The sequence below is a fragment of the Ovis aries genome, chromosome 3, assembly GCF_016772045.2.
Source record: "Ovis aries strain OAR_USU_Benz2616 breed Rambouillet chromosome 3, ARS-UI_Ramb_v3.0, whole genome shotgun sequence".
NCBI classification, from domain to species: Eukaryota; Metazoa; Chordata; class Mammalia; order Artiodactyla; family Bovidae; genus Ovis; species Ovis aries.
In genome coordinates this window covers 19,929,411-19,942,502 of record NC_056056.1, presented here as the reverse complement: position 1 = coordinate 19,942,502, position 13,092 = coordinate 19,929,411, and the positions used below count along the sequence as shown (strand labels likewise).

The following is a 13,092-nucleotide window of genomic DNA, read 5'->3' as shown; positions in this document are numbered from 1 at the left end:
GAGGGCGGTACGAGGGGCGGTGGGGGCGCGGCGCGGCGCGGCGCGGCGGTGAGGCGGTGGCTGGAACGTGTAGCGGCGCGGGCGCTCAGCATGGCTCGCCTGGTGCTTGGTAGGCTTGGGCCTCCTCGTCCGGGAGGCCGGGGGGGTGAGGTGAGGGGAACAGCCTGAGAGGTCCGGGGAGCAAGCGGGTGCCTGGCCTTGCCCGGGCCCCGCGCTGGCGAGGAGGGTCGCGGGCCGGGTCCTCGCGGACGATTCCGCAGAGGCAGCCCCGGCGGCAGTAGGGAGCTCCGCGAACTGAGACTGTCCTTGACCGGAGCTTCCCCCTCCTCCTCCAACCCTGCGCTGGCCCTCCAGCAGACGTGTGGGGCGCGCGGGAAGATGAGGGAGCCCTTGGCGGGGGGCGACCGCATCCCACCTGGGCTGGGGTGGTGGGTGGAGCGTGTGCGCGCGGGAGCCCCAAGGCTGGGCTCAAACCCGGGGCGCTGGGGACAGCCCCGAGCCGGGGGCCGAGTGCCGGACGCCGGGCTCTTGTGAAGGGGCGGGCGGGGTGTGAGCGAAGGCCGGGAGCTGCGATCGAACCCCCCGAGACTGACTATGGCTCGTCCCTGACCGTGGCTGGGTATTGGGGTGGGAGTGGGGCACCTGGAAGGGGGACCTTGTTCTGGGCCTCGAGTGTTCGGGGGGAGTCTCGGGCTCCTCATACTGCAGCTTGCCCTCACCAACCGTTTTATGGAATTCCCACTTGTGAAAAACCTGCAATATCAAAACCTAGTCCTGAAATCGATCAGAAGTTTCCTTCAAAGGCAGCAGTACCTTCTTAAAGCGGGTTTCACGATGCAAGAGCGCTTTAGATGTGATTGAACTTTTCAGAACTAAATCGAACCCAGACTAAGGTAAATGTCTTAGCGAGTTCAGTAGTGAGATGGAGGATCCCCTTCCTTCCCTGGGCCCTCTTGGTCCCAATCAAGGCGCTGTAACAGTGGGTACCTGAGCACGCTGGTCCAGAGAGCAAGGTTTGGGTCCCAGCCTCGGTCCCCCGAATCTACTAGCTGGGTGACTGGGAGCTAGTTACTTAACCACTCTGGGCTTGTATTCCCTAGTGGTGTTCTCGGGATTAAGGAGTTTGTGTGTATGTATATATACCTAAAGAGAGAAAGCAAGAGAAATATTTGCCATATTACTGTAGAGATAATAGATGAGGAGCGAAGAACTTAAGTTTCTGTTTAGTTGCTTGCAAGTGAATTCAAACAGGGCTTTGAAAGCATCTGTGATTCTTTCAGTTGACTCGTTATTTTAAGGTAGCCTTTTGGCGCGCCCTCTCGGTTTCTAGATGACTTTTTTGGGACCATGTACTCTTGCTAGCAGGTGAGGTACAGAGAGGTTACTGATGTAGATTTATAGCATCTTTAACTACTGTTGGGGAATAATAGGAGGCCACAGATGGCAAAACCATCTGCTCACAAAGCTTCTAGACATTTGGATGTTCCAATTTCCCATTGGTGCAAGTTATCAGTGAGTGGAATGACCATGTGAATATTAGAAACAGATCATTATCGATCAACAGACCTAACTCTTATCATTTTAAGTGGGCTGAATGTTTTTGTAGGGGGTAGTTACTGACTGCTGTTATTGCTGTTGGATTTTGTACACCTTTTAATGCTTTTGGAGTAGCATGTTTGATTTCCTTCTAACCCTACTAGGTCTTACTGCCTGTTAAAGAATTTAGTTCTTGAACCTTTATCAAGACATTTCCATTGATAGCCATTATAGTGGGAGGGTGCTCTTGTGAGATCCAGGCTACTTTATAGAAAGTTATGAAAGTCCAGCACCATTACTCGAGGGAAAAAAAGCTGGAGTTTATGTTATACCGAGTGTCATTAGGCATGCCCATCTTCGTACCACTTTCCTGAGGTGAACAATTAAACAAAAATCACTGTTTAATGAGTGAAACAGTCATTAAAACCTCTTATAATGACTCCAACCTACTTGGAACAGCATGAAGAGGAGAGTGCCTTCTTCATTGTTCTTCCCGATTGACAGGAGAAGAGAGAGAATGTGATTCCCCTGCACAGTCTGTAGAACGCCCCTTCTGGGATTTACTCCTGCGGGGTCCAGTCCTTTGGTTAAAATTTGGGGATGGGTTCCTAGTTACTCTTTAGTTATGTGGCCTTGGGGAAGTTACCTTTTCTGTGTTTCCATTTCCTGGGCTAAAAATGGGCATGATGACACATACCACTTAGAGTAAATGAGTTAACTGTATATAGTGTCTTATAAGTGTTATTCTTAGTTGAGATGTCAATTTTTGGAAGCTAGTTGAACAGATACATATATCAAAATGGTAGCCATACCCCATCTCCCTTGTAAGATATTTTCTTAGGGAAATAATCAAATTTATTTGAGAATAAATAGAATTTTTAGCATTGGCCTCTTAATAGGAAAAAAAATGTGGAAACCATCAAATTATGTCAATAGTGGATTAGGAACATGATACAGCCATTAAAAATGGTTACATGGGGGCTAGTTAGTAGAAAATGTAACTTATTTTGAGTGAAAAAGGTTACAAAAGGGAATGTATAATAAGATGACATTTATATAAAATTTTAAACCTCTGTATGATGTAGAGAGATGTCAGCTACAATATCTACCAAAAAATAATTCATTCTAAGCAGAACTGCTTTATAGTTTGTTTGTTTGCTTTTCTTATTTTTAAAAATTTGCAAGGAGCTCAATATATTGAATAAATAACAATTCATACAGATTTTATTCTTTAAAGAGGATAAATATATTTTAAAAATCCATAGAAGATTTTCCAAGACCAGTTTTATTCTCAAGCTTACTGACAATTAGGATGGTCTCTACTTAGGTTCTTGATTTACTTGCTTTAGTGAATGTGTCCAACTCTGATCTTTTCCACAGCAAAGAAAAGATTATTAAGTGGCACCACCCAATAGAAATATAATGCTAAATTTATATGGTAACTTAAAATTTTCTGGTAGCCACATTTAAAAGACAAAAAGAAGTTGGTGAGATTAATTTTAATATATATCTGTTATATCTAAAATATCTTGAGGAAATCAATATCAGAAATACTGATGAGATGATTTTCTCTTTTCCCCTATCAAGTCTTTGAGATTCAGTGTGCTTTTTACACCTCCAGCATGCCTCCCTTCGGGGTAGCCCCATGTGGCTGCTGTATTGACCTGCAGTTATAAAAGGAGCCTCTTTCTGGTTGGCTTGACCTCCGTCCACACTCACCCTTCTCCACCTCTTGAAATGGAAGAGGAGTTCATCCTGTGGCAAGATACCCCTCTCTTTGACTCTGGGTTTACTCCCCTCCTCGTAATTCAGGCATTTTGTTCCATTATTCCCTGTAGTAGTCTCTGTTGCTCCACATATTTCTTCCCTTCATGCTCAAATCACTCCCATCCTTGAAAAGAAAACTTCCTTTTATCCCACATTGACTTGGTGTCTCCTGCTCTTTATAAGAAACCTGTTTTAAAAGATACTGTATTATTTTCACCAGCTTGTTCCCTCCTGCTTTCTCTAACCTTGTGCAGCCTGACTGCTGCTTACTTTCGCTTCTCTACCATGACCGCCCAGGGCCCCGGGGACCTCTCTGTCGTCATATATCCAGTAGGCAGTTTTCAGTCTTGGCTATTTGACCTCCCGTTAGCCTTTGTTACTGTAGTTCATTTCACGTTGCCCTTGGTTTATGTGAAACCACTCTCCTGATAATTCTCCATCCCCTGTTCACATTGCAGCCAGAAGACTCTATAGAAAGCAAATCTGATCATATCCACTGCATGATAACCTTTAGTGGCATCACATCACTGTTAGTAGAGTTTGCAGTGAAGTTCCTACAGTGTGGTAGAGTTCATGGTGAAGTTCCTACAGTGCTAGTCATACTGTAATTCAGATGCAGTGTTCCTCAAGCAGTGTAATTATTATTCATGCCCATGGCGTACTGAATCTTTCTATCTTGAGTACTGAAAAGACAGCATGGTTTAATTGATAGAGCTTGGAAATAGGAGTCAGAGCTGCTCCACCAGTTTTAGGTGTGACCGTAGATGGGCCATTTGATCTCTATCTGCCCATGTTTCCAAAATCAGGATGATTCTCACATTCTAAGTAGTAGTGCTGTGAAAAATCAAGTGGATCCAATGTATTTGAAAGTGATTTGAAAATTCAGAATGCCTTAGTAGGTGTAAGGTGGAGGACTGAGCAATAGAACAATTGACATCAATATGTACTCATTCTCGAAGTTTACTATTGGGTTATTTAAAAAGTTCCACGTGAAATCTAAATCCTGTCTACAAAGTAAGCATATGAAATTGTGGCTAAGGTGGCATATGAGTAGCCAGAGAAATATATTTGGTCCACAGGGTAGCTAAACTGTTAATACTGTAATAGACTGTCTGCCTCCCTTTGTCAGTTGTTCACGTGAACATTCAGAGCTCATCCAGCAGCGCTGTGAGTGCCTGATGATATGCCATGGATAATGTTAGTAGCAAGAAAGATACCTAAAAAACATCATTGTCCTTAAGAGAGTCACAGTCTAGTCGAAGAGTCAAATAGTTATTTTTCCCGTCAAAAAGCTTTAATAAAAATAGCATGCTAATAATGCATTTGAATAACACAAGAAATAGTGGGTGGATTATCCAGGGTTTCAGAGTTGGATGGAACGTCCCAGTTTTTCAGCACCCTTGCCCAGAAGATGGCAGTAATAGTCCTGCCTCATAGAGTGTGGTTGTACAGAATGAAGGTGTTAGCATAGGGAAAGCGCTAAGAATAGTATTTAAATCTGTTCCCAACACAGCTCAAGAGATGAGGGTGTGGGCGGTCTGTTCCCTTCTTGTTCACCACTGCCCCAGAGAGAGTAAAATCCCAGGAGCTCCAACAGTAGCCAGGCTGAAAGTGGGGGAGTGGAGGAAGGAGAGGGCTAGGAGAGAGCTGACCCAAGCTGCCCTCTGTGTGAACGGCCTAGGTTAGTTGAAAAGAACTTTTCCAGTCAGAGCGTGAACCCTGCTGTTGATGGTATGTTTCTTGTCATTCCAGGTCTGATGAGCTGTACCCTCTTTATAACAGTTAATGGTCTGTATTCGTCTAGTGATGATGTAATTGAATTAACCCCCTCAAACTTCAACCGAGAAGTTATTCAGAGTGACAGTTTGTGGCTTGTAGAATTCTATGCTCCATGGTAAGTAATTATAAAGTAGTTGTCGATTGAGCCATCTTGTTTACCTAATTTACTGATTGTTTAGAAGAGGTAGAGGACGCATCCAGGTAATGCTAATGAAAAGAAATCTCATAATGGTAAAAAGTAAAAGACAAGAGGGAAAGGGTTGATTGACTATTAAAGGGTGCAGAGTTTGAGTCAGTTAGGAAACAATGCTGGAAGTAGCTAATAGTTGCAAGAAAGAAGGAATTTTAGAAAGACGCACTTACCTGGTCTTTAGGACAATGTAAGTGGGCTGAAGATAAATTCTTCTCTTGCTTTGCATCTACTTCTGGGGGGAAAAAAGAAACCTGCAGTGAAGATACAACTGTGCAAGTCACTTAAATGTGGGCTTTTTGTTTTTTCCCCCAACAAATTTGTACTCCATTGTTACACAATTCACTATGGTTGAATCTGTGGATACAGGGAGCTGACTATAAAGTTACATGTGGATTTTCGACTGCAGCAGGTCAGCAGCACCTGTAACTCTTCTTATTCAAGGGTCATCTACACAGTCAAACTACACAGTATTGCACTGATCGTTTATGTAGTTAAAATACTTAATGAAAACAAAACCAAAGCCCCAACAAATAAACGTGTAGAAACAGATCAATGGAATTGGTGCAGGATAGGCATGAGACTGTCACTGCTGCAGACTGCAGATGACAGGTGCCTGAGAGGAGATGGAGTACCACCAGCTGTATCTGCAGGTGAGCTGTGCGCTGACTTGAGGTCCAGAATGGTCCTCTGAGGGGCAGGGCGGGTAGTGAATGGAATTCTTACAGACAGTCCTTGAGCAGGCGCTTTTTAGGCAATGCCTAAATAATAAAGATTTTCCTTTATTGCTTTTCAGTTTTTTCTTTGGAAAAAGAAAGCAGTTTTAGAAACTCAGTTCCAGTTCAGTGTAGCAAATCATGGTAAAATCCTTCACTTTAAAAGTTTATGTTACTACATTATGAAAATACTGTTCATCTTAATACTTTTTTTTTTTTTAATTCCTTTTGTTTTTTTCTTTGTTATCCAAATAAGAATTCTGTATAGGTTCGTTCATTCATTTTAGTAAAGGTACAAATGGCAGTTGTACAGGCTTAATATTGTTGAATGCCTTTGTATGCAGCTTTTACAAGTTTGATATTTTTTGTCGTTTATGGCATTGGTAATTTACCTTGTTTGGGGGGAGCTACAGTATATGAAAATATACCTCATTTCAAAACAAAACCAGTCAGCATGCTTGAGAACGTTCTGGATCAAGTAGTTAATTATTATTGGTTTTTGTTTTTTTTTTCAAATTCATTTTTTTTTATCTTTTTCTTTCTTTTATTTTTTATTTTTTTATTATTTTTTTAATTTTAAAATCTTTAATTCTTACATGCGTTCCCAAACATGAACCCCCCTCCCACCTCCCTCCCCATAACATCTCTCTGGGTCATCCCCATGCACCAGCCCCAAGCATGCTGTATCCTGCGTCAGACATAGACTGGCGATTCAATTCTTACGTGATAGTGTACATGTTAGAATGCCATTCTCCCAAATCATCCCACCCTCTCCCTCTCCCTCTGAGTCCAAAAGTCCGTTATACACATCTGTGTCTCCTTTGCTGTCCTGCATACAGGGTTGTCATTGTTAACTGGCAAAGTTTTGCTTCATAGTGTCCTGGATGAGAGAATGTCTCATTAGAGAGTGTGCTTTTAACCTCTCAGTGTGTTTAAACTTTGGCAGCTTGGCGAAGACTATGAGTTCCTCCTTAGAATAAAGGTTTTACATGCATAAAATAAAAGCTATGGGATCACAAAGGGAACCTGAAATATTGGAATAAGATTATTAAACTATCAAAGTAAATCTTGATATGGTTTTGCAGTCCTCATTTACAGAGACTATAAATAGCAAGGTCCAGCAGCAGATTTTAACAGCTAGCTACCATAATTCTGAAATGGTGATGAACGTAAATGATGTTGAAAGAAACTTGCACCAGCTATAGTGGTGGTGAGAAAATAGCTGTGATTTTTATTTTTGACAGAGTCACAAGTACAAACCCACTATGATATGTTATTACTGTTTATAATTGAAAGAAATCCTAAAGTTGAATTACAGGTTAGTGAAAATAGAGGATTTCCCCCCAATCAAAGCTTACAGAGCTCTTAAATTCTTGTCCACTATCCCTTTGGGGATCCGTGGACCCCAGTGAAAAACCCCTGAGTTAAGGGTGTGCTGCTATATTTATATTTGTGGCATTTTGATCTGTCTTTACATTGCTTAACATTGAAATTACAGGGTGTATGTACTCTGACAATCTCTGATTTAAGTCCTTCCTTCATTAGAATAAGTTGAAATTAAAGAGGCATAAAGTCCTGTAAAATTTTGACTCCTAGATTTCCAAGTAGCTTACCTGAATAGCAAAATATGCTGTGTAGGTAGTGGGTAGAATCAGCATTTCAGGGCACTTTGCTGAAAGATCTTGACTTCTAAACTATTGGATTATGCTTAGGCCCCCGGAAGGTGATGTTACATACTGACTAAGAGCGTGGGATCTGGAGCCAGGAAAACCTGTCAGGCAGCTCTGTCACTGGGTGACATTGGAAGGGTTTCTTATCTTCTTAGGCTCTGTTTCATCATCTGTAGAATGAAAATGACCACGAAGCCTGCCTGCGGGTGGCTGTGCTGATGAGATGAAATCCTGTGTGAAGAATGCGCCTCATGGTCCTGGCACATGGCATTGGCTCATTAGGTGCTTAGAGACCTAATTAAAAGAAAATTGACTTTGTTTAAAAAAGGAAATAGTCACCTGTAGTTAAATTAGCTACGCTGTCTTCATACATGGGTATTACACGGTGATGAAAGTAATATAGCTGCCTATAACCTGGATAGCTGATACACACATAATAGACTTCTGTATATATAATTCTTTTTTAAAGCACTTGTCTGTGTGTTACATTTCACAGTAATTTTTCCCAAGTACTAGTACCTAAAAGATGAAGAATATTTTTCCTTGTCTTGTGTGTCTCTGTCTAACTCCCCTTGTTCTTTTATCACCACCTTGTGGTGTCAAGGCTTTTCACTCCTTAGCCTTACTGACTTGAGACTGCATGTGCATTTTAACTCCACAAGCTGCCATGGGAGCTATAGCGCATTAAGACGCAGGCCCCACAGATCCAGGCTCTGAAACAGTCGTCTCATCTATAAGATGAAAATTCTGGACTATGTCGGGGCTATCAAACCTTAATAGATTGAAGAATCACTAGTGGGACTTACTAAAGACAGGTTCCTGAACCTCTTCTTTAGGAACTCTGATTCCTTGGGGGGTCTCAGAATCTGCATTTTGCTTAGCATAGAACTCAGACCACACTTGAGGCACACCCGGCAAGGTAAATACTGCTGTTCCCCCTCAGGGATGGAGTTACAAATGATAGTATTTGTTTAAACTGTTTAAATATAATTTAACTTGGCAGTAGTTTGGAAGGTTTTTTATTATGATTTTTTTAAAAAAAGGATCGTAGTGAAATCACAACAGTGAGCTCCTTCTGGTCACCAATCGTGTCTTTTTAGTGCTGTTCTCCCTGCAAACCCCCACCCCCAGTCCATGGCACTCAGGAGACCATTGGGGAGTGTTTCTCAAATTGGAATCAAAGACTGACTGTTTCCTTGTGTTTTTACCCCCTGCAAGGTGTGGCCACTGCCAGAGGTTAACACCAGAATGGAAGAAAGCAGCAACTGCCTTGAAAGTGAGTTTATAATGTTCATGTTCACCTGTGTATGTTGAAATAAGTTTAAGCAAATGGGCTTAATGTACAGTAGGAGGTCAGTTTGCATGTTGAAGCCCAGTACTCTTGTTCTGCTTCCAGGATTATGTAGGGAACAAGGGGATACTGTACATTCTAAATTATGTCTTATCTATTTTCGTTAATTCTGTTTCCCAGTGAAGTGGCATAATTGTGCTTAGTCGGGCTATTTCTGGGAGCTGCTGAGTTTCCTCACAGGCTGACTTGCCTGTTGTCCAGCCCTCCATTTAGGAATGGTTTCCCAGGCTACAGCTGTCATAATTCTGTTGGCAAATAGGACCCTGCCCTTTATTATCTTGTCTCTGAGTTTACATCATCAGATGATGGGTTCTTGTGGAGTCTGCTCTGGTTGAAAGAAAAAGGGATATTCCTTCTGTGTTTCCACAGGATGTTGTCAAAGTTGGTGCAGTTGACGCAGACAAACATCAGTCCCTAGGGGGTCAGTATGGTGTTCAGGGATTTCCTACCATTAAGATTTTTGGATCCAACAAAAACAAACCAGAAGATTATCAAGGTAAGAACTTTTCCTAATTACTTCATGCCCTTGGTTGGAATTCTAATGTGAGTGGGTAGGACCAGATAGAGAACCTGGGGTTCTGTAACCTGTTGGCCCTGCTGCCTACAAGTTTCTCACCTGCCTTGTGCCTAAAATTCCTAATCTGTGATTTCCTACATCTTCTGAGTTGCTCAGAGATTAAACATGTCAAACAGGTGAAAGGTTTTTTTAATTATTATTGTTTATGCTAGCTTAGACCACACGGCCTTAGCAATGATAGAGTAGTGATGTTTTGTGCTTTCCTTTTTCTTGTTAGTTTTTTCAAAACAAATACTATTTACTCAGTATTTTACCTGGAGAAGGAAATGACAACCCACCCCAGTATTCTTGCCTGGGGAATCCCATGGACAGAGGAACCTCACGGACTATAGTCCATGGGTTCGCAAAGAGTTGAACATAACTTAGCAACTAAACAACAACAAGATATTTTACTCACTACTTACTATTTAATAAGTTTCTATAATTATATAGTATTTTTAAAGATCTGCAAGTGTTTTCTTGCTCTGAGTGCTCATCCCTTCACTGTTAGGAATTCGAGCATAAGAGTGGGAAAAGAAAGTCCTATAACTGGAAAGTCAGTTTGAACTGTTGATATTACCCTGGAGTGTTTTGCCCATGAGTCTTTAAGTCTTGTAAACATACATAGTATTTGAATTATTAAAGCTATTATTTAGTCTTTTAAACTGTTGATAATGAGGAAGTCCTGCACGTTCTCCTTTTTATAGGTGACGTAATTGTATCTGCTGTGAGTTACTGAAGCAGCTGGAGAGAACTCTGGCTCCAGACTCTCAAGACTTAAATGTTACTTTAGTCAGCTGTTCTTTTATAGAGTTGCCTGTTATTTAAGATGTCACAGATAGGTATCATATTGAAGATAGCTCTAAAACTCCATAAAACAAAGTTGCATTTTTCTTAGTAAACACCTGCTTTTCTGCTTTGGAATATAATTTTTTAATTTTGCTAATTTGTGAAAATTGAATATTTAGAGCAGGGGTTAGCATTTGGTCTGCTGCTTGGTTTTGTGAATAAGTTTTCAAAACACTGTCATGCTTTTTCACTGGTGTTGTCTATGGCTACTTCTACAGTAAGACAGCAGAGTCAAGTGGCTACAACGAGCAGTGTGGCCTGCAGAGCCAAAAATAATGACTGTTTGATCTTCTGCAGGAAGAATTTGCTCGCCTTTGGTCTAGAATGAGAAAACCCTCTCTGTCTTTTTCCCTAGTGTATTTCTTGATTTGGTGTACTTCTAGGTAGAGATTGTTGGGAGGGGCACTGACTCAGAAAGTGGGGTGTCTGCAGTAGATAAGGAGCAGAAGGCTGTTTTTATGTTGAGGTCTGCCTGCCTGCCTGTCTTAGGAAGTGACATGCTTGGTCACTACATCTCAGCCAGGATGTAGTAGACGATTATCTGAACACACTCTGAGTACTGCTGTGCTGTACTTTCTTTCTAATGTCAGGTCTGAAGTGTTCTTAGACGTTTTTCTCTCTCTCTGGGCAGTTTGATTAGAAAACTCTAATAAAAAACTTTCTGAGGAGATCTTGTTAGTTTTGCCTTTGAACTCCGATGATCTCAAGGCATATATTGTCCATTTTCTTCTGAGTAAATCAGGAGTCTCCTGACTTGTTCTTGAGCACATAGCTCTTGGTAAACTTCCCAAGGTTAGTGCCACTGTTGTAAATACAGGGATTGAAATTAAGAGCAAGTTCAGCTACAGAACCTCAAAGCCCAGAATAACTGTGTTTTATACAAGGTAGAAGGAAGTAGGTTGCTTTCCAGTTTCTTAGCTTCAGATGCCTCATATCCTCCTTTGTCCAGTCCTTTCTATCCATTAATCTCATTTAAATAGTTTTTTCCATTCCCTTCATTTGGTACTTTGTGTTTAGAAATTCATCCTGCTCTGTTAACAAGATAGCCTTTTTCATCTGTGTACATGTTACACATCCAGTAGACATTGCAATGAACTCTTCTCAGTAGTAGATGGTATTTATGGGTGAATAGGATGTCCTTGTTTACACTAATAACCTAAAACTGAAGAAGAGGAATTAGTTTTCCCGGTGTAAAGTTTAAGCAGGAAATACATCCTAGAAGAAACTGGTCCTGTCTTAAAGACACTCGAGTAGGTCTGTTTGAACACCAGATGAAGCTGACAGACATGTCTGTTCCAGTCTTTAGCTAGCATCAGATATAGACACCCAGCCTGCCCACTGCTGTTCACCTGATGCCCCTGTCTCCCTGCAGGTGGCAGAACGGGTGAAGCCATTGTGGACGCTGCCCTCAGTGCTCTGCGCCAGCTTGTGAAAGACCGCCTTGGCGGCCGGGGCAGTGGCTACAGCTCTGGAAAACAAGTAAGGCTCTGTATAATGTCAGTTTTTAACCTGTGTCATGATCTTGAAGCCTGATTGTAAACTGGGCATGAAAGTGAAAGTCGCTCAGTTGTGTCCAACTCTTTGCAAGCCCATGCACTAGTCCATAGAATTCCCCAGGCCAGAATACTCGAGTGGGTAGCTGTTCACTTCTACAGGGGATCTTCTCAACCCAGAGCTAGAACCCAGGTCTCCCACATTGCAGGTGGATTCTTTACCAGCTGAGCCACCAGGGAAACTCTGCAAAGAAGATAATTATCTTTAAATTGGTGGACTTTGAGTTTAAAAAATAGTAATAATAAGAGGACATTGAGTCAAGTGACTGCAGAGGGAGTCAGAGCTGCTCGTGTGGCCCCCTGTGGTCTCTGCTCCTGGCCAGTCACCCCTGGGGCGTCCACCGCCGCTGAGCTGCTGGCCAAGAACCAGGCCCGAAATGGCTTCCTTGGCCCTGGGCCTAAGTAGAAGAGTTTGGAAGACAGCAAGAGAGAAAGAGCTTCAGGCCCCGGAAGCTGAACTCTCGCCTCCATGGTGTTTGTAGTTCCAAAGTGGTGAGAGGGAGATACGCTCTCCTCTAGGTCAACTTTGGACAAACACGGATGAAATTTGGATGGCCTCTTGGCCTGTGTCTGTGGCAGTCAGGCTGAAATCCCTGGACGTTTTTATTCACACATAATTGGATAGAGAGCCCAGGTGGTGCTAGTGGTAAAGAATGCCTGCCAATGCAGGAGACACAAGAGATGTTGGTTCAATGCCTAAGTCAGGAAGATATCCTGGAGTAGGAAATGACAACCCCCTCCAGTATTCTTCCCTGGAAAATCCCATGGACGGAAAAGCAAGCCTGCCAGGCTACAGTCCATGGGGCCAGAAAGAGTCAGACACAGCTGAGCATGCGTGCACATACACACACAACTGGATAGGGAAGAAGATTCCTTTTCTGCAGATGGATATATTAGATCTCCTTGTATGAAATGTGGATTTTAACCATGATGTGCTTATGTTTTTGTGAAAAGGCGTTGAATTCTTCCTGATACATGCAGGTACACTTCATTGTATTGCACTTCTCAAATCATTGCATTTTTTACAAAGTGAAGATTTGTAGCAACTGTGCATCAAGCAAGTCTGTCAGTGCCATTTTTTCAATAGCGTTTGCTCACCCTGTCACATTGTGTTAATTCTTGGAG

The 13,092-nt window shown here is 42.2% G+C and overlaps 1 protein-coding gene across 1 annotated transcript in view; it reads left to right on the top strand.

Annotated features, from left to right (window-relative positions):
• Positions 1–13,092, top strand: part of PDIA6 (protein disulfide isomerase family A member 6) — a 23,384-nt gene continuing 10,292 nt past the window's right edge. Inside the window, exons 1-5 of the mRNA XM_015094221.4 lie at positions 1–109; positions 5,056–5,197; positions 8,877–8,934; positions 9,379–9,505; positions 11,787–11,893. Of these exons, the coding sequence (XP_014949707.1) occupies positions 91–109; positions 5,056–5,197; positions 8,877–8,934; positions 9,379–9,505; positions 11,787–11,893 (453 nt within the window). The 5' untranslated portion in view covers positions 1–90. The remainder of the gene's footprint in view (positions 110–5,055; positions 5,198–8,876; positions 8,935–9,378; positions 9,506–11,786; positions 11,894–13,092) is intronic.